Source organism: Cydia strobilella, chromosome 1, assembly GCF_947568885.1.
Source record: "Cydia strobilella chromosome 1, ilCydStro3.1, whole genome shotgun sequence".
NCBI classification, from domain to species: domain Eukaryota; kingdom Metazoa; phylum Arthropoda; class Insecta; order Lepidoptera; family Tortricidae; genus Cydia; species Cydia strobilella.
The window spans coordinates 28,548,136-28,570,228 of NC_086041.1; the positions used below are offsets into that span (position 1 = coordinate 28,548,136).

General features: G+C 37.3%; 1 protein-coding gene and 1 long non-coding RNA gene across 2 annotated transcripts in view; both read left to right on the forward strand.

The window, feature by feature from the left end:
* Nucleotides 1-22,093, forward strand: part of LOC134744338 (uncharacterized) — a 74,214-nt gene that overhangs the window by 22,337 nt on the left and 29,784 nt on the right. The window lies entirely within an intron of this gene.
* LOC134744008 (acyl-CoA Delta-9 desaturase-like) lies at nucleotides 399-21,419 on the forward strand. The gene is made up of 6 exons (XM_063677644.1): nucleotides 399-665; nucleotides 12,572-12,944; nucleotides 13,716-13,846; nucleotides 15,254-15,459; nucleotides 17,459-17,644; nucleotides 18,659-21,419. The coding sequence occupies exons 2-6, from the start codon at nucleotides 12,581-12,583 to the stop codon at nucleotides 18,888-18,890; spliced, it is 1,119 nt and encodes a 372-aa protein (XP_063533714.1). The 5' UTR covers nucleotides 399-665; nucleotides 12,572-12,580; the 3' UTR covers nucleotides 18,891-21,419.

A 22,093-nucleotide genomic window follows, 5' to 3' on the forward strand; every position in this document is an offset into this window, starting at 1 on the left:
CGTAACTAGATCGACAAACACCAAAAAGAAAAATGTATTAAGATAACACATGCTACGAAAAGTCACACACACGTATTTACATTATTTAAGTTTATTTTCGATTGACGTTACCGACCATAGGTTAATTATTATCTTGGCTTGGCTAGGCTAAAAAAACAGAGCTGATTTTTTTCGCAGTTTCGAAGTTGGCCCCATAGTAGGTAATAATTGTTCAATATGACCTACACATTCACCTATCATAGTATTTTAAGCTATGTAGATATAACAAAATAGACAAAACATAATCGTTTTATATGTTTGGGAGCAATGCTATGACGAATGCCACAGCCGATCCGTCAAAGTTGCCTATAATAAATACCCCTCGGCCCCTCGCTTTGTGTCAATTAAAAAGATTTGCAGTTTTGGCAGACGCGTATCTCTTCTCTTGCACAATCGACTAATATTATCGGAATTTTCGAAATAAGTTAATTCCTAATGAATGAGGCATGGTTGAACGTGCTGATGCAGCGTCAGAGTCACGTCGAGTCTCGTGTATCATAAACAAACGTGCTCCGAAGTGCAACGTTGCAGATCTTCGGTCAGACCAGTCCGCGTCCGGCTGCCGACTACATGTGAAGTGCGAATGGACAAAAATGTGCAAGTGATTGTTTTAATTCATAAAACAGGTAAGAAAGTGATGTTATAATATTTTAACCAGGATTTTAGATACAACTTATTGATTGGTTGGTGGGGTTTCACTTTTGTTTATTTATTAATAATTGTTTAACATTTTTGCGGGTAGATGACGGTCGACTTTGGTACCCGTTCCGTTCTAATAAAAATGCAACATCCACTTGTGTCTAACTGGGAAAACAAACTACTCTGTGCCATTTTCTCGAACGAGGCTTATTAATTAAAGATTCCTGTTGCGGAATAGATAAAGTGGAGAATATAATAATAGATAAAGTTACACAGTGTTTCTAAGTATTCATAAGTAGCTAGTGTTGCATAAGTGTTGGAACTCTTTGTTCATATTTTCCTAGAAACGAAAGCAATCATTTAATTCAGATATATTTTTATTTAATTGGTGTTTTGAACATCCTGAATTATTAGCATGCCGTATAGGTTCAAAATGTAATAGGTGTGTCTAAAAAAGTTACTAAAGACTCCACCTCCAGCGCCACCATACCAGGGTGTTAATTATTCTAATAAGGCAATAAGGAACCCTTACATGACTATAACATGAATCTTTTAAACCCTAGTAAACAGTGGCAATATGTTTTTCGACGTGTGTGAAGCAAAAGCGCATTACCGGTCATGAAGAGGACGCTCCGAACAAATTCCGAGCTCGGAACGTATTTTCGTCACCCTCGGGGTGTAATGATAATGAGTATTATGTATGAGTAAAATCCACGCTACATATATAATATCCTTAGGCTTCGTTCACACGGCATTGTGCTGCACGATTTTTTGCAGTGTACCTACGTCTTAACGGATAATAACGTACATAGTTTATACGTTTAATTAAACGGATACTCACCGGACTTGTCAAGCAAATCGAATGAACTTTAACGTATTCGGTTCGCAGTGGCGAGAAGTATAGTTCTATTTCATTCACACGCCATGATTTTATACGTTTTTTTTTTATCGAACAAGCGTCTATACTCGAGCGTCGTTTGAAGGGATCGCACGTATTTTGTTTGGAATTTCGTGGTTATTTCAAAATGGCTGACGAATCTTATATCCATATCCATACTAATATTATAAATGCGAAAGTCTGTCTGTCTGTCTGTGTGTTCCCTCTTCACGCTTAAACCGCTGAACCGATTTAGATAAAATTTGGCATAGAGATAGGTTGAGTCCCTGAGAAGGACATAGGATAGTTTTTATCCCGAAAATCATCCCTTAAGAAAGTAAAAAGCCAAAAAGCGGGGTGGAATTGAGATAATTAACGAAGTGCCTGCTAATTTGTGTGCATAATATGCTCAAATTTAGATTGTTATGAGATTTTCTCCAGGCGCTATTCTTACTCTAGCTGCGGTTACTAAGTCCACGCAGACGAAGTCGCGGGCAAAAGCTAGTATGTATATGGTGGCTAAAAAATAAGTGCATTCCCGTTGCCAGGGAGGTTTTGGGATTATAGTGAGCAACTTTTACTATGGGACCAACCCCGAAATCGGGAAAAAAATTTGACTGTTTCATACATATTGGCTGGTCAATTTTCTATTCTATTTTTTTGGCGATTTCGTGGTTGGCCCCATAGTAAAAGTTACTCAGTATAATCCCAAAACCTCCCTGGCAACGGGAATGCACTTATTTTTTAGCCACCCTGTAGATAACGAATTATTAATTAATTTAGTGGAAACTTTCAACAGATATCCGAAAGTAATTGAAAAATTTAGTGTCATCGACTCATCGTTCCCAAGTAGCGTAATCATTTCCAAATATATTATTACGAGCACAGATTTTTTATTTATGGGATACATCCCATTGGGTACACCCAAAACCTTCTGTTTTGTCGGCGGCGAAACCGTTGTCGCCATCGATACCAATATAATATAAAAGTACGATGAAGCGTAGATCCATTACAGACGTCTGCCCTCTGCAATAACTGCGTGAAAACTGTCGCTATTCGGCGTGAAAACGGTTTTCAAACGAATGAAAATCTACCGTGTGGACACCCGACTGGTTGTACGTTTTAAATCGAATACGTGAAAAAACGTCCAGGACGTTGCCGTGTGAACCTAGCCTTACTCGTGAAGATTTTATTAGAAAAGATGTTTACTGACATACTTCCGCTCCTAGCGAACCGTAATTATTAAGATGTCGGGAAGATCGTTGTTACATCCGGGACACTATCAGTAGTCAGCCGCACTTGTATTGTTATTATCCCTATTATAGTCTAGACACAAAAATTAAAAATCGCTCTCCTTCTTGATGCGACTGGCAAATCATGTTACTTTTTGGCAACCGGATTTTTAACCTTATTTGACCCCGCTGAATCCGAATTTGCTGGTTGCCCGATCGAAATCTTGACCGGAAGTGAGATATTCAAGATGGCGGCCATACCAACATAGCGACCCTAATCAGTTCCTTGTATGGAGACATATATATATATTTTTATTTTCCTTTGAAAATTTTGATTGCAAGGAATAACAGTTAAAATAACACGTATATTCTGAAATTTTTGAGTATCTATTTGGTATGGTTTAAAATGTACAGTCCTTTAAAGGTGGAAAATATCATCGTCAGCGCCGCACCGCAATACGAATTCCCAGTTGTAAGGCCTCGTTATGTTACAAAACTCACTCGAATGGTTTTAAATATCCTTTATTTTTTAAATATATTTATTTATTTAAATATTTATTTAATGGTTGAATCTTTTAGTACGCATTTAAAACCTTTAATATATGTGCGCGGAGTAAGACTCTTTTGGTGAAAAAAAAGCGTATAGTATGAGAAATATGAGAACAGGTACGAATATCAAATGAATTTATCGTTTTATTAAGCAATTAATCGGGATTGTAATGTGTACACTGACACTCCAAAACTTAAAACCTTAAATATTGTCAAAAGGTCTCAAATTTTCATGTCTCACGCACGATTTAGGCCCGTAAACCAAAAATAGGTACAAATGTTAAGGACTTGAAATTGTGTATGATTTTATTTTAACTATTTTTTGTATATTTAAACAAAGTCATTACTTTTACCTACGCTATTCAAACGCGTATTTCATAGTACCTATCTAAAAATAGTTTGATTGTAATTAACTTAACACTTTAAACTCTCGCGTTTTGTACACATAATTAATGTCATGAACGGGTCGAACGCGATTAAATTTCATTATTTTACCTTTTTTCCGACGTTTCAGCTAGGTTGCACTAGTCACGGAAGACGGACGTCCCAGCAAAATGTCAATTGAGATATTGGTACCACAACACTAAAGTACCCGACATTAGTTTATATAAATGTTCGGGGTTGACAAACAAATTTATCTACCCGTTTAATTCTGTTTAATGTAAAAAAGTCAAAAAAGAAAAAAAGGTAAAATAATGAAATGTAATCGCGTTTGACCCGTTAATGACATTAATTATGTAATTAACTTTCTTCCTTTAATATCGTTTTAAATATTGATCCTAGAGAAAAGTTTAGTCAGTTACGTCAAATGTATGCGAGACGTCAAAATAGCCATGTCAGATAAACGTCAGTCCATACATTGTGTATGACCATTGCCCGACTATTTTCGACAGAGGGGAACGCCTGTGAATGGCTATTGGCTACTCCGTTTGGTTATATCCTCCTAGGTTGATTCTAAGTTCAAACATTTTTTTAATACATACGTCATGAACGGGTCGAACGCGATTATATTTCATTATTTTACCTTTATTTCCGACGTTTCAGCTAGGTTGCACTAGTCACGGAAGACTGACGTCCCAGCAAAATGTCAATTGAGATATTGGTACCACAACAACACTAAAGTACCCGACATTAGTTTATATAAATGTTCGGGGTTGACAAACAAATTTATCTACCCGTTTCTGTTTAATGTAAAAAAAGTCAATAAAGAAAAAAGAAAAAAAGGTAAAATAATGAAATGTAATCGCGTTTGACCCGTTAATGACATTAATTATGTAATTAACTTTCTTCCTTTAATATCGTTTTAAATATTGATCCTAGAGAAAAGTTTAGGTATCGAATGTTTTTGTAGTAAATTGTATATACCTATAGATTATTTATTTATAAGAACTTATTTAGCTTTAGGCCACCGTTTACGAGTTTGTTACGAAAAACTACAAAGGAACTTTAAAATTATATACAGAATTAACTTTTCCGTTTTAATATCTTTTTTAAATATTGATCCTAGCGAAAAGAGTTTCACATGTTTCTTGTAGGAAATTCTATGTTAATTATTTATGTCACATGTTTTTTTGCTATGCGTCATACTTTACAAATTATTTACGAAAAACTAAAAAAAGGAACCTTAGAATTGATTATAATTAACTTACCCTCTTTAATATCTATTTAAATATTGATCCCTGCGAAAAGTGTATTAAATCTTATTTGTAGAAAATTGTATGTACAATATTTAAGTTGCACAACATTTTTTGCTATTGGCCGCCGTTTACGAGTTATTTACGAAAACCTAAAAAAGGAACCTTAGAATTGATTATAATTTACTTTCCCGCGTTAATATCTCTCTAAATATTGATCCAATCGAAAAATGGTACGGAATCTTTCTTGTAGGTATTTTTAAGCAGATTACTTGTGTAGCAGAACATTTTTTGCTATGCGCCACCATTTAAGAGTTATTTACGAAAACCTAAAAACAGGGACCTTAGAATTGATTATAATTAATTATCTCGCGTTAATATCTCTCTGAATATTGATCTAGCGAAAAATTGTATGGAATCTTTAATCTTTCTTGTAGGCAATTTTATGCAGATTACTTGTGTAGATGAACATTTTTTGCTATGCGCCACCGTTTAAGAGTTATTTACGTAAAACTAAAAAAAGCTTTTGTTTAATTTTTAAAGGGCTCTATATTTGGAATCATAGCAGATGGGTACTCCAATCCAAACTTTTAGAAAATACGTGTTATTATTACTGCTCTTTTCTGCAATAAGTTGCCAAAAAGTAACATGATTTGCCAGTCGAAATCGATTTTGTCAAAAATATGACCTGACTATTATGTGATATTATTACTACTATTACTAATATTATGTGTCGCCTATTGTCCGGGAACATTTTATCTACAATTCTTATACTCTATCAATTGTCCTCTCGCCAACAATCTGACATTACATGATTGCAGCTCGTGATCGCAGTATTAGGCAGGTAAATAATGCCGGTGCATTAAGGCAATATCACAAAATTTATAATTTTTCACTGAGACTATTTATGACAGTGTACCTACCTAACCTATTTCAACCTTTGGCTCACGGCCGGCACCCCTGAATGGTGGTCTCGAGGCCTCTATAAAAAGGGACAGTCACAAAGACTAAGATGAAGTACCGGCAAAGTGCGAGTCGGACAAAAAACGGCAAAAAAATCACGTTTGTTGTATGGCACTAAAATATTTAATTTATTCTGTTTTTAGTATTTGCTGTTATAGTGGCAACAAAAAAAGATCATCTGTAAAAATTTCAACTGTCTAGCTATCACGGTTCATTAGATACAGCGCGCTCTTACATACATGGCGCCGCACCACTAAAATTTTTAATTTTTAACATAATTTTATTTTAATTCTTATTATAGTTGTAACTGTTGTCTTATTGTGTTATGCTTATTATGTATATGGACCAATGTTGTCTGCAATAAATGATAAATAAATAAATAAATAAAAGGCGCTCCGCAAATATTTTTAAAACACATTATTTTACATAAAATCATGAGTTAGGTAGGTACACTAATCATGCATTTAGGTACGTCTTTATTATTGACTAATAGTAGAACCTACGAAATTGTTGATTTGATGTTTTGATGGGGTCTTTATTCCAAGGTTCGAGTCCTTTTGGGTTGAGTTCAAAAAAGACTCAACAAATGACTCGACTCGAGACTACGTACGAGTACGAGTACAAAAAATCGAAAATTTTGTAAAGTCCGCTGCAGTCTCATAAAAGCGAGTCGAGTTCCTCGACTCGAGTTTTTACCAACAATAAGCTCAATCCACACAATGTCATAGATTGGTCACGTCCTTCAGTGCAGCCACACCTGGTTTACCAAATCAGTCAAATCTGAAAAAATCTAGGGTGAGGGGGCCTTGGCCTAGAAATGCTTAGGGCACCAAAATGTTTTAATCCGGCACTGACCGTGCTCCAGCTCGGGCGTGTAGATGATGGCCTGGTGCCAGCCCCTCCACACCGCGTACTCCAAAACGAGGGGAAAGGATGCAAGTGCAGACGCTGGGCAACGCGCCTGGACTCCTATGCGCCCGAGGGTGCATAACACGATGCCCACTATTACCCCCCGCATCTATGACAAAGAAAACCGGATTTTTTTTAAGAGGTTGATTCATAGGAGGATATAACCAAACGGAGACGCCACGTCTGTAATTTTCTGTACAAAAAAATCTGCCGATTTTTGCGGGGGAGGGGAACGTCAAATGTATGCGTGACGTCAAAATAGCCATGTCAGATAAACGTCAGTCCATACATTGTGTATGACCATTGCCCGACTATTTTCGACAGAGGGGAACGCCTGTTAATGGCTATTGGCTACTCCGTTTGGTTATATCCTCCTAGGTTGATTCTAAGTTCAAACATTTTTTAAATACATACATACAGAATGGATTTTGTAAATGGACAGTAAGGGCCGCTACCAGATGGTGCTGCTTTGCAAGAATGGTCTTAGGTCTTATGAGATCTTCTCTAACTTTTAAACTAAAAGCAATAATTGGCATTTACAGATTTTGGTCAAATTAATGTTTGAATATAAATGTCACAGCCTAACTTAATATAGGTAAGTAGGTATGTATATGTAATTGCCTATGGGGTCTAACTATATTGGTAACTATATTCTATCTTGCCATTAGATTTGAAATTCACCAAGCCTCTTTGCAAACCGCGAATCCACAGTTCGAGGCCTTTTACGTACTTACTCGTAATAATATGAACAACTTACCTCTAAGCCGGCAGTGGAGTAATTAACTCAAACATGAAGGTATGTAGGCTTTAAAGTGTTCTTCGAATTAACAAAGGGTGTGTCGGCGTTGGTCGAATGAATGATAGCCCCGAGTGCTTTACAGTTTAATGAATATTGATGATTAATTTATACCGGGTGTTTTTAGGGTTCCGTACCCAAAGGGTAAAAACGGGACCCTATTACTAAGACTCCGCTGTCCGTCTGTCCGTCTGTCACCAGGCTGTATCTCATGAACCGTGATAGCTAGACAGTTGAAATTTTCACATATGATGTATTTTTGTTGCCGATATAACAATAAATACTAAAAAGTACGGAACCCTCGGTGCGCGAGTCCGACTCGCACTTGGCCGGTTTTTTTTTTATCCCGGCAATATTTTACGATGTGAATATATAAGGCCATACTGAGCACTTTTTTATGGCACCAACCCCGAATTGGAGCATCGTTTCTCTGTCACGGAACTCGCGGATCTTGATCGCTCTTTTTTTTAAATATGTAAATTCATTTTAAATATGTAGGTAATTTAATTTTAATTTTATAGTAAATCAAACCAAATTGGCAGTAAATAAGAACCAAAAAAACTATACTCATCCTATTTTTTTAGGTGCTAGTACTAGTGTAAGGCAAAGATAGATTATCTCTGTCTATGTCTGAAATGAGACAGTCATTTAAGACAAACTATATTTTAATAATTTTAATTGTGTAATATAATTATATGTGATTAACATTGTATGACTATTAACGATTGATAATTATTTAATTTACTTTGTTTTACCTTATTATTATGTATATAGATTCCATGTTGTAATAGTATTAAGTCTTCTATGGTAATTTAATCCGAAATAAAAGCTTCATAATTATTATTTTTTAATTTTAGTTACACCAAAGTTTTGCTATAGTTAGTTTATAAACAACAAAACAAACTAATTGCTATGTATACAAATTACAAGATAAACAACATGAATTGGTGGTAAATTAATCGGTACTATATACAATAAGAAAAGTTGTAACAAAATAGTTCTAGTTATATTTATTTTTTATTCAGAGCCCACTGTGTCCCACTGCTGGGCAAAGGCCTCCCACCTCTTTTTCCACTCGTCTCAGAAAGGAGTCCAAGTTATCCCGCCATCGCCGACGAGGTCTGCCGGATCCCCGGCTAGACTCGTGGGGCTCCCACTCAGTGGTTAACTTGGCCCACAAGTCGTCCGCCATTCGGCAGACATGACCAGCCCAGTCCCATTTTAACTTAGCCGCTGTAACTGTAGTAAAACAGTTTTTATTTTTCATGCTCTGAAAGTGGGTCGTTGTTGTTCTAAGAAGAGTGCAGAAAATGAAAGGTTTCTGCACTAGATCATTTTACTTTCCCAGTACGTTTTTTCTTTTATATATTACGATAAGCAATTAAAATTTGATATTAAAATATTTGTTGTACAATTTCCATTCTGATATTTAACTCTCCATTCCTGAATTTTTAATTGAAAATACCCTCAAGAAATACTATTAAAGTTCACTAAGTACATGTTATTTTACTTCCCTCGTATTCGAAATGAAAAGTAAAGTGTAAAGTAAACTCGCGTGAAGGGCAACATTTCAGTCTCGGACTATTAAACTACCTCGACAGAAATGAGTGCCTATCATCCCTTGGTTAACAATCTACTAATGCTGCTCGTAATTTGCGGTTTTTGAGAGTATGACAGAGGGTTTATGATATGTGTGTACAGAAAAACATTGGTTAGACTGAATATATTTCTCATGAGGTGATACCTAGCGGCGTTATCACGAGCTGCCAGATCATAAAGTTGTTAAGCTTCTTATTTTTCTATATTTTTACTATATTTATAATTAAATCTGAAACAGTAGTAAAATAGTAGGTGTGATGAGGTGGAAGGTGGGTCGAGATGGTTTGACAAATATCTTATTCCTCGTCAATCTAGCTATGAATGAATAGAAGTCATTGGTTTACAATTAATTATAATTATGTCCATGACGTGAATGTAACGATATTTCAGATTCAGTCGTGACAGTCTACCGATCCATTTATTACTTGAAACTATGAATAAAATAAAGGTGTGGTCGCTTACAAAATAAATGTAGGTATGACAGAGTAACATAGAAATACATAGTTATATGTACATTTGAATTGAGATATATAGAAAACGACTATCTATAGTACAAAACGCAAAAAAAATTGGAAGTTGGAACTACTTAGTTTTATTAGTCAACAATTAGTTGAAAAACGAAAACTAATCTAGAAAAAGGAGAAAAAAATTGATTGTTACTGAAAATCCTCAGTTTATAACTAGTTTTTACCAATGCATTGATCTTTGCTATACCGAATTTTCACCTTACTGTTTTACTAAACAAACTCTAACACTAAACTAGGTTTAAAACGTCAAAATACGGGTTTTCACGTTAACAAGTATAAATAATTTTTAAATCAGTCCAGCTATCTTCGCGAACTCAGGAAACATAAAACAAAGATCTTGGCGAATTGAATAAAATCAAAGATGGTAAACACTTAATGTTTTATTTATTGTAATGTCTTCTAAATAGACATACTTACGTGCCAAAAACATTACTTTTTTTCCTGTCGCGGTGACTTCTGAAAGGCATGGATGCGAAGCAACAATCGAATGCCTTGAAACCCATGCTCAATTCGCTTGCTCAGGTATCAATATTAGCACGAGGGGTTAAACAACAACTTTGCCTCCGAGTGAAACACAACATTTTTTACCACACCGACGCGAGGAAAATACTAACTGTAAAACATTACAAATCAAACCCAAATAAACGCTATTTCGGCTACATATTTCGTTATTTTCTATTTTTCTGGCTTTACGGCCCCTAATGAACGTGAGTGATTGTATCATATCAATCAATATTCAATAACAAATGAAGTTGAGATTAAAAATCTGAACATTGCTTCGGAAGGAATACCTATATGAACTGTAACAAAATTAAATCTACATGATTTTACATTATATTGATTTGACATTTCTCACAGTGCATTTTGCTTATAGGTTCACGCGAAATACAGATGTATTGCATATATAGTTATTTTCCTTCGTGTTTTCACGGAAACGTACGAACGTGTCTTGCTATTTCAGTCAGTCTCGGGACAAAAAGTACTGAGGTTGACTGAAGTAGCATGACAAATACGAACGTTTCCGAGAAAATACGAAGGAAAACAATTATGCAACTACATCTGTACACTGTGAGTAGGTAGCTAATGTAAAAATACGTATATGTATAATCAAAATATTTAGATCAGTACGGTTTCACTAACTATTATTTTTAGTCGCTTTTGGCGACATGTTTCGGATTCTTCGGGAGTCCAGTGACGAGTGTCCGCGGCGGCTGTACGTCGTGCACTCTGCGTGCGTTGCCTCCGCGTGCGTCGTGCAGCCGCCGCGGACACTCGTGCCCGAGGAAGGATTCCCGAAGAATTCGAAACATGTCGCCAAAAGCGACTAAAAATAATAGTGAGTGAAACCGTACTGATCTAAATTTTTGGAATATGTCGCACGATAGTTTAATTTCGATGTATAATCAATTTCAGATTTTGAAAGTTTTTTAGTACCTATAGGCCTAGCACATAAAATATTGGCGCGACAGTATCTCGCGGCAAGATAGACTATCCGTCCCTCTTTAATTAATACATCTAGAAAAAGACGGGTAGTCTCTCGCCGCGAGATACTGTCGCGCCAATCATGTGCTCGGCCTACTGTACCGTTGTTTGTCAATTTTAACTCGAGCGTGCGAAGCAAAGAGTAGTATAATATATGTGCGAAGCCTGACAAAAAGTGTGTATCCTAAACGGATTTAAACCAAAGAGATGCTCATGCTTTATAATTAAGTACTTGTGTTATATTATCTAAAAGTAAACGATATACCGCGCACTACTTTTTAGGGTTCCGTAATCAACCACAGGAACCCTTAAGGATGACTCACGTTAGACCGGGCCGTGACCGGGCCGGAGCTTCCGGCGCTTCGTTTTCTATGGAAAGCATCACGTGATCACTTGTCATGTCATAGAAAAGTAAGCGCCGGAAGCTCCGGCCCGGTCACGGCCCGGTCTAACGTGAGTCATCCTGTATAGTTTCGCCATGTCCGTCTGACTGTCCGTCCGCGGCTTAGCTCCGTGATCGTTAGTGCTAGAAAGCTGCAATTTTTCAAGGATACATAATTTAATCATGGCAACAAAACGATAAAATAAAAATTACAAAAAAATGTTTTGGTTACCTCCCCTACAATTTTTTTTTAAATGAGTAAAACAATTTTTAACCGCCTTCAAAAAAAAAAGGAGGTTCTCAGTTTGACCCGTATGTTTGTAGGTATGTATGTATATATGTATGTTTGTTCGCGATTATGTCGCGATTGGCTGATCCGATTTTGATGCGGTTTTCACAAAAGTGTTTGTTACATTCTTCTTCTTCGTCTTTTTTATGCAAGTCAGTGCAGCGTTCTTCGAAGTCTACAATTTTGGTTTGGCACCGCCTTCAAAGACTAAGTAATTACCCGGATAGCTATTAATTTGCTTATTATTAGGTATTAATTACTTTTTGGCAGAATTTTGCTTTATGACGGGATAGGGACTGGACAAGAATATAGTAGTAGTAGTAGTAAACTCTTTATTGTACAAATATACATATTAAAAATTACATGGTACAAATAATAAAATAATAAAAAATGTAGGGTATATAAAAAATGCTTTGTGCTTTTCAGTGGGTTGGTTTTTTGAAGGCGGTTCCCTTTTTTTTAAAGTAATCAAATTTAGTTATTTTGGTTTCGTTATTTTTTTTGTCTCCCTGTCCTCTCTGTTACGCCACTTGACGGTACTTAAGCTCGGGCCTTGGAAATTATTTTTTAGACAGGGCTGTTTTTCAGAACTGATTATCAAGTACACAAATAATTTATGGTCTATTGAGTTAATATTTATTTTTCTATCTACAGATCCACATAATGTCTGCAGCGACGAAAACCAAAACAACTCATATAGAACCACCCGAATTCATGAAAAATCTTACACAATGCAGAGTTTGCCATGTCATACATAAATCTATTGAAGGGATCGAGTGCGACAATAACAATAATAATATAGAAACAACAGAGGCGCTGATAAATGAGCAATACGGCTCTGACCAACCTTTAAGAAGGATACCGGAATTCTCCTGGCTCCGACGATGGGAGCAACGGATGGGTTTCGAAACGGAACTTATCTGGTTGAACATTATAGCCATATCCGTGTTACATATCATCACTGTTGTATGGTTCGCTTACAATTTAATGACCGGTCACTTCCCGAAGTGGCAGAGTGCAGTCTACGGTGAGTAAGAAGATTTTCTCAAACATGCAATGAAATATTGATATTATGTTCTTCATATTAGATTGGGAAGTATCACGTGTCAGGCGCGGCTAGACGATAGGTCTTTAATGAAATTTCATAAAAAGTTGCACTCCTAGGCCGAGAAGTGGGTCTTTTTAAAGTTCCGTACCCAAAGGGTAAAAACGGGACCCTATTACTAAGACTCCGCTGTCCGTCTCTGTCCGTCTATCTTTCACCAGGCTGTAATCTCTTGAACCGTGATAGCTAGACAGTTGAAATTTTCACAGATGATGTATTTCTGTTGCCGCTACCGCTACAACAACAAATACTAAAAAGTACGGAACCCTCGGTGGGCGAGTCCGACTCACACTTATCCGGTTGTATTCGGCCGGCAACCTCTTACTTCCCGGCCTCTGTAGTAATGTACTATTAACTTTATTTTTAATGTGCCATAAAAGTATACCTATTTACCTCAAGTCCGCAGTATTCACCTCCATCGTAAAATGCAATTGCGACACGTGGCAACGCGAGACGTCTAGCTACAGCATTGAACACTGTAATAAGTCCATCATCATACCTCAATCGGGAAACTCAACCGATTGGAGATTTCGAAGAAAGCTCGATCGATCAAGCCGTACTGTCAGTTATGAAATAAACTTCGTTTAATATTTCGAATAACTTTCAAATGAAACTGGTTCTCAGTTCAGTTGCATGTTTTTGTGTAGATCAAAGCAAAACCGAATATGTACACATAATTTGTGTCATTTTCAGGTTACTTCGTAGGCAACGTGGCCGGGTTCGGCGTCACGGCCGGCGTGCATCGATATTGGTGTCATCGCTCCTACAAAGCCACGCTGCCACTGCAGTGGATCCTCATTATATGTTACTCTGTGGCCGGACAGGTAAACATGATGCGCCTATTACACCAACTTGACAATTTCCTGTACATTTCGATTTCTGGGTTGGTTGAATAAGTAACGATAGTACATGCAGGACGGTACATCCCAATCCAACACCGAAACAGGTGACGCAACTGAAAATAGTGTAGCCAAAATAATTTTTAGCTTTGATTGTTATTATTTTTATTTTAGTCACTGTAAGATACGTTACTCACTATGGGCCTTAGTTGCCTGAAAATAAATGATATTTAATTTTGTAGCATCAATGTTTATTTGTTGGACCAGCAATGTACGGCAAATTATTTATCAATAGGTATCAGGCAGGTAGGTATCAGGTGAATATTGTCACAGTGATGAAACAGAAGCCAGACTGTTTTATATGTAAGCAAAGCAAACGATGTCACAGCAACAATTCAATAGGTATTAATTACGACGCCGTTGCTTCCACGAAACCCTAGATCCTGTTACCTTCAATTATCATCTCATTACGTGCTATTATGCAGCCTTTAGACACTACAGCTATTCCGACTATACTTTAATTTATTTTTCACCTCAGCAGCTCGAACAAGCCTACTTTCGTCACTCCCTGGAGTGAGGAATGTGCGACTTTCCTCACTCCAAGGAGTGAAGAAATTGCGACTTTCCTTATTCCAGGGAGTGAAACAAAGTAGCTTTTTAATTTAGTGGAGGCCATGAACTGCCACTTCATACTTTTATTACATTTGTTTTTTCTCTGTATTATTCTGTGTAATTCGAAATACATTTTAATCTTTAATATGTTCTCACTGCTGAGGTGAAATAGTTATTTGTTATACAAGGGTGCAAAGTTGTATTTTACCCGCGAGTGTAGAATTGAAACACGAGCAAGCGAAAGGATTCTATAGTTGAGTTGGTTCTAAAATAGAATCCTGAGCGTAGCGAGTGTTTCAACACACGAGAAGTAAAAAACATTTGTACCCGTGTGTAACACAAAACTTTTCACCTCACTATAGCGAGGAAAGTGCGTTAGGTCATCTTCATCACTGGAATCACTAATTTTTTTACGATATTATAACAGAAAACTCTGAATTTGTGTATTTTTACGCGAGTCGGTGAGAAAAGTTTTTAAGTAAAAAATTTGTTGACAATGTTGACATTTCTGACGTATGAAATGTCAACGATGCGTTTTAAAATTGCATCGACTCAACTTATGCGTTCAGAATTATATTTAACATCATTATAAAAAAAAACAACGTTTCTTATGGAATTTTAAGGTGTATGACTTAAAATCATTAAATAAAGCTAAATTTGGTATTTTTTATTAGATTCTCAAACCATTTATTTAATGATAATTAATATCGAACTACACTACGTTGGCTATATATATTTCACGCTTTAAAGGGTAATAAGCCCATTTATTATTGTCGGCAGAACCCCATCCCAGAGTGGGTGCGCGACCACCGCGTGCACCACAAGTTCTCGGAGACGTCGGCGGACCCACACGACGCGCGGCGCGGGTTCTTCTTCGCGCACGTCGGCTGGCTCATGATGAGGAAGCACCCGGACGTCGTCCGCGAGGGCCGCAAGATCGACATGAGTGACGTGTCCCAAGACTCGCTTGTGCAGTTTCATACGAAGTAAGTTTTTTGCGCGTGTACTTACTACAAGTTCTCGGAGACGTCGGCGGACCCGCACGACGCGCGGCGCGGGTTCTTCTTCGCGCACGTCGGCTAGCTCATGATGAGGAAGCACCCGGACGTCGTCGGCGAGGGCCGCAAGATCGACATGAGTGACGTCACCCAAGACCCGCTTGTGTTTCTTCGCGCACGTCGGCTGGCTCATGATGAGGAATCACCCGGACGTCGTCGGCGAGGGCCGCAAGATCGACATGAGTGACGTCACCCAAGACCCGCTTGTGCTTCTTCGCGCACGTCGGCTGGCTCATGATGAGGAAGCACCCGGACGTCGTTCGGGAGAGCCGCAAGATCGACACGAGTGACGTCACCCAAGACCCGCTTGTGCTTCTCCGCGCACGTCGGCTGGCTCATGATGAGGAAGCACCCGGACGTCGTCGGCGAGGGCCGCAAGATCGACATGAGTGACGTCACCCAAGACCCGCTTGTGCTTCTTCGCGCACGTCGACTGGCTCATGATGAGGAAGCACCCGGACGTCGTCGGCGAGGGCCGCAAGATCGACATGAGTGACGTCACCCAAGACCCGCTTGTGCTTCTTCGCGCACGTCGGCTGGTTCATGATGAGGAAGCACCCGGACGTCGTTCGGGAGAGCCGCAAGATCGACACGAGTGACGTCACCCAAGACCCGCTTGTGCAGTTTCATACGAAGTATGCCTGCATCTGCATGCAAACATATGTACCTTTATCTTTTTTTTTTTTCACTTCGGCTTATGGACTTTAGGTACTTACTTATAAATTATAATGAGTGATGAATGAAGGTTTTTGCAACTTCAGAAATCATTATCAGTGACCAGAATTGTTCCAGACAAAGAAAGTTCATTCAAAAAAGGATCAACCACAAAAGAGAAAAGGACGACTTGATGAATAAAGTCACTAATGACGGCAGGTTCTTAATCAACTAATTCTTAATTTTTTGCTCACGTTCGAACTTTGCCCGGAAACTATAGCTGAATGGGTAAATCGTAATGAGACGTTTTTAATTAATTCTTGATTTGTCCATATTTAACTGATTCCATTAAGTTGAAATATAAATTATAGCTTTTGTCCGAAAATTTAGTTGCAGTACGCTTCGCGATTCAGCAAAAAACAAAAGGGTTCCGACTCAGCTATGCGATTCGCTGTTTCGGTTAGGTAGTTAAACTAAAAAACCGGCCAAGTGCGAGTCGGACTCGCGCACCTAGGGTTCCGTACATTACATAATTTTAACAATGTATTTTTAGGGTTCCGTAGCCAAATGGCAAAAAACGGATCCCTTATAGATTCGTCATGTCTGTCTGTCTGTCTGTCTGTCCGTCCGTCCGTATGTCACAGCCACTTTTCTCTGAAACTATAAGAACTATACTGTTGAAACTTGGTAAGTAGTATTCTGTGAACCGCAGTAAGATTTTCACACAAAAATAGAAAAAAAAAACAATAAATTTTGGGGTTCCCCATACTTGGAACTGAAACTCAAAAATATTTTTTTCATCAAACCCATACGTGTGGGGTTTCTATGGATAGATCTTCAAAAATGATATAGAGGTTTCTAATATCATTTTTTTCTAAACTGAATAGTTTGCGCGAGAGACACTTCCAAAGTGGTAAAAATGTGTGTGTCCCCCCGTGTCTACTTACCAAGTTTCCAGTATCGTTCTTATAGTTTCAGAGAAAAGTGGCTGTGACATACGGACGGACAGACAGACAGACAGACATGACGAATCTATTAAGGGTTCCGTTTTTTGCCATTTGGCTACGGAACCCTAAAAAAAGATACCACAAGCAAAACATTTGCTCATTCATGCAGTAGGTATAGTATGTATTAAAGTGGCGTAGAAAGTGTTGGTTAATGTTGATATTTATTTCATACACATATTATCTCTACCAGCTTTGTACATGTACTGCACCAAGAACTTTGAGTCTGCGAACTTACTTATGAGTTATGACGAATCTCTTTGTTCCAGACACTTCAAACTGTTTAAGACAGCGTTCTGCTTCGTACTGCCGACGCTGGTGCCCGTGTGGGGGTGGGCCGAGAGCTGGGAGTACGCGGTACTCTCGCAGGTGTTCCTGCGTTATCTGATGAGCCTGAACTTCACGTGGGCGGTTAACAGCTTCGCGCACTTGTGGGGCAATAAGCCTTACGACCCGTGAGTATTTCGCCTGTAACTTACCTATAGGTAATTTTACTAAAGCCCCTCTTGCATTAGTTGCATTTCATTTCCTTTTTGAAATTTGTAATACTTATAACGTATGGTTCGTTCAAGTTTGATTAGGTATTCCTGTCCACTTATGATTATACATACATTTAGTATTGTCATGATACTCATGATATTATCATGTCTATTTATATCTTAAAGATAAACAGGGTGGTGAAATTCATAACCCGTAGTCGGTCAAAAATCAACAACAAAGTCCGAATGATGGACTACTATAGTACCTACACTGAGACAAAGATCGTCTTATAGAACATTTTATTTTTTTATTGGAAATAATAGGCAAGATACTAAATTACAATTATAGTACACAATTGTATTTTTTTCGTAGGGTTTTACGTTTTTATAAGAATTTGATTATTTTTTGCTTCAAATACTATTTATAAATAAATAAATAAATAAACCGGCCAAGTGCGAGTCGGACTCGCGCACGAAGGGTTCCTTGCCATTACGCAAAAAACGGCAAAAATCACGTTTGTTGTTTGGGAGCCCCATTAAATATTTATTTTATGTTGTTTTATTCTTTTCATGTTATACCGGCAAATTTTAACTGTCCAGCTATCACGGTTCATGAGATACAGCCTGGTGACAGCTGTCTGTCTGACAGACAGTGAAGTCTTAGTTATAGGGTCCCGTGTTTACCCTTTGGGTACGGAACCCTAAAAAAGATATATATACTACCTATACAATACTACATATACAATACCTATAATTGATCTAAAGATATACTTATTTATCCCCTAATTTTCATTTTCTTATTGGCTGCTATTATACTTATACATATTACACACAACTGCATGTTCGTGATTTTTTTTCTACCGAGCGAAAGTTAAAAACTCAGGATTCGAATCGCTGAAGTCCCTAGAGAAAGGCCTCAAGACTACGACTTTTTTTAATCCGTTTTATGAACCTACCTACTGCACCTTAAATTTAAAAACATTTTTTCAGGAATATCACGCCAGTTGAAAACTGGGGCGTGTCTGCCGTCGCGCTGGGCGAGGGCTGGCACAACTACCACCACACGTTCCCCTGGGACTACAAGGCCGCCGAGCTGGGCTACTCCCTGAACTTCACCACGCTGCTGCTGGACGGCTTCGCGAAGATCGGATGGGCGCACAACCTCAAACAAGCCTCGCCACAACTTATAAAAGCGGTGGTCGAGAGAAAACACAAACACTAACTAGTGAACGACCGCTTCTCCATACAAAAAAGTAGGCCCCACTTTCCTCTCTGGATCTTGATATATGTAAAATTCTTATACAATTTGATGTAGATATATCAACCACAGCTATTATAATAGTTAGGAGAGACAAATAGGCGACTACACGGAGAAACGGTTAAGTGCCGTCGTCCACTTTCGCCTGGCTAATGATTCGGTGAAATTTTTGTTTTTTTTTTTAAACAAATTATAGCCAGCTTGAAATTAATTTTTTAATACAGTTGCTCAAAAAGTGCTACTTTTCGTGGCTGTTTAGCGTGCGGAAAGTTGGTTTTCGCGAACTAGTGCTTTTTACTTTTCAAATTTTTTTAAATTTTTACTTGTTCCAATTCATGACTACTTATTGATAAGTGTTAATATTACCTTCCTTCCTTTAAACGTCGTAATTTACATATAAACCTACTGTTAATGTAAGAATACGAAAAATATGCATATTTCATATTCTATTACTTACCTCTTCATCATTATAAGTATTATAACACGTTTATTTTTTAATGTTGAAAAACCGTTCTTAATAAGTTGTCTGAATGGAACGGAAGGCCTGTCAAAGAAAAGCGTATTTTCTTACTGCAAGAATGTTTTAAGTTTCCAAAGGCAACATTCGATATTGTTTTTATAAATATACGATACACAAATAATCATAAATAACGATATTTAGGTAATAATAGTACAATGTTTTAATATTTACAATTGTTTCTGTCTTATAGAACATGCATTTGAAAAAAAAAACTTTCATTGAAGTGGGTTCAATAATAATAACAAAATCTATTCTAGTCGAATAAAAGCTAGAAAAACACTTCTTCATAATGTCAATATCAATGATGTCATACAGAATTAATAATATAAAAGTTTCGAATTCCGTTCCTTACTTGTTGCTTTTCTTATTTTTTCGCAACTGTATTAAAAAACGTCGTTCCATACACGTGCGGAAATGTCATTCTTCACTCGTCCCGAGTCTTGCCACTCGCCTACGGCTCGGTACTCGTGAAGTAATGACATACTTTCCGCACTAGCATCGAAATGTACTATAGTATGATACCTTTGGGTACGGTGCTTTACGCACACTAGTGTCCAAAGTCAAAGTATTCAATATATTCTTTATTCAAATAGGCCTAATCCGCCTAGGTACTTTCCCCAAAAAATAAAAAATAAACTGTCAACCGGGACATATTTCATGCTAAAAGGGGGGGTTGCGTCAGGGGGAGGAGAGGGGACGCTAGTGTGCGTAAAGCACCATACCCAAAGGTATCATACTACATTCATTTCATGCTGTCTATAATTTGTTTGTCTTCCCCATACATTACAACATAACTTGACCGAATCATTAGCACAAAACGGAATTTAAAAATGGCTAATGCCGCCGCTGTTGGGGGTGAAACATCACTGCACCTGACAGCACAAACGAGTGCGTTGCATTGCAACTATTAAACATTTACTATAGGCACAAGGCTAGTTTTGGATTGAAATATTTGTTTACATGCAGCAAATACACGTTACACCTTCTTTTTTTCGGTACGTGCATCTGATTTTTGGTTGCTGCAATTATTTAATTTATTTGTAGTAATGGCCTACCTCTGAACTCGTAAGTATAGTTTTACGCGGTTCACTGATGCAAATTCGCACGTCGCTCCGGTGTATAAGCGTGACAGGGCTATGCACGCATTAAAGCGATGTCCCGCTCGCACACCGGAGCGACGTGCGAATTCGGATCTAATGTGAAGACGCCTTACAGGTGGATAATTATTGATTTATTTCCAATCGACTATAATGTTTAATTAGGTATATTTATTCACAAATATATTAGACGTATATTGGCTGTTCATATTTTTATTAAAACAATACTTACTGCGTAATAAGAATTTAACGTACTCATATATTTAAGGTATAAATTGAAAAAAGTGATATTAGTAATAGAGAAAAAGAAATACATATTTATTCTACTTTGTTTTATGACATTATGTCCTGGTGATATTGCAAAAAGTATAAAAATATAGGTAGCATGTAATGCAGCTATATTTTTAAATACCTACATAGCTCGACACCTAACCCCGCTCAAGATTCGAATCTTAGATTAAGTTGGCCGGTCATAATGAAAACGAAAATTAAGTTTTTCTACTTTTATTTTAAGTTTTTTTTTATAAATATACCTATTTATTTAAAAAAATCCTTAGTTTCTTTCTAGTGAAATTAAAACCAAAAGTCCTGCATTTAATGTAATAGGCACGTATAATGAGTAATTGAGTAGGTATACGATTTCAAGCTATCATGATCATTTACAAACTATACCTACCAATTCATAGACCTAGCATTACATAGACCAGCTATACGCGTGCGCCCGTAAGGGATAGACATAGATGACTTCATAAACGTGGGGATACCATATTGGTAAAAATTACCCCAATATTTGATATCACGTTGGGGCGATTACCCTGGAGGCAAAGTTAGCTTGTTTGACGGTATTAAAAAATTGTTAAATAAAATGTCAATGGGCCGTTCTTTTTAGGCGTATAAACAATGAAATACCTCCTATAATTCGCGCAGGTGGTACAAAACTAAACATGTTTAGTAAATAAAACGTAACATAAAATGTATTATGGGTTTTAATTTAAATAAATCACAAATCGCAATCACACCAATTAATGTACACCACATTTAATCTTCACAACATTTGTTTATTTATTTTTTGGAATTAGAAGTACGAAAAAACTTCGAGGTCAAAATTACCCATAAAATTATGATGTTTTCATCTGGTATCCCTAACATGATTGTTATGCAGCAAAATTAAGAAGAAGTTTAAAAATGGCTGACTTCAGACTCCTACCTACCTACGTAATTTGGGCGGATAATTTTACAAATAATGTTTTGTTAATTTGCGTAAATAATTGTGATATTTTTATTGAAATCGTTTGATTCTACATTGCTTTGAGTGTAACGTAATTTTACGATGTTATTCTCACATATTGCGTTAAGAGGAAGGTGTAAAATACCGTACTTACGTGTGAAAGGTTATGATCTCATATTTTTGCTCAGAGCGGCTATTACAGCCGATTACAGAACAATTCACCAGTATTTTATCAAAGTTCAAGCATTCAAAACGCTAACCATCACTATATTTCATAAGAGAAAGCACAATTTCATACCAAACAACGATAATTAAACAAGCA

Bases quoted from the DNA above. Each gene is read 5' to 3' on its own strand.
- LOC134744008 (XM_063677644.1), top strand. From the start codon at position 12,581: ATGTCTGCAGCGACGAAAACCAAAACAACTCATATAGAACCACCCGAA. The intron at 12,945-13,715 runs GTGAGTAAGAAG...TGTCATTTTCAG, and splicing joins GTGGCAGAGTGCAGTCTACG to GTTACTTCGTAGGCAACGTG. The intron at 15,460-17,458 runs GTAAGTTTTTTG...TCTTTGTTCCAG, and splicing joins CTTGTGCAGTTTCATACGAA to ACACTTCAAACTGTTTAAGA.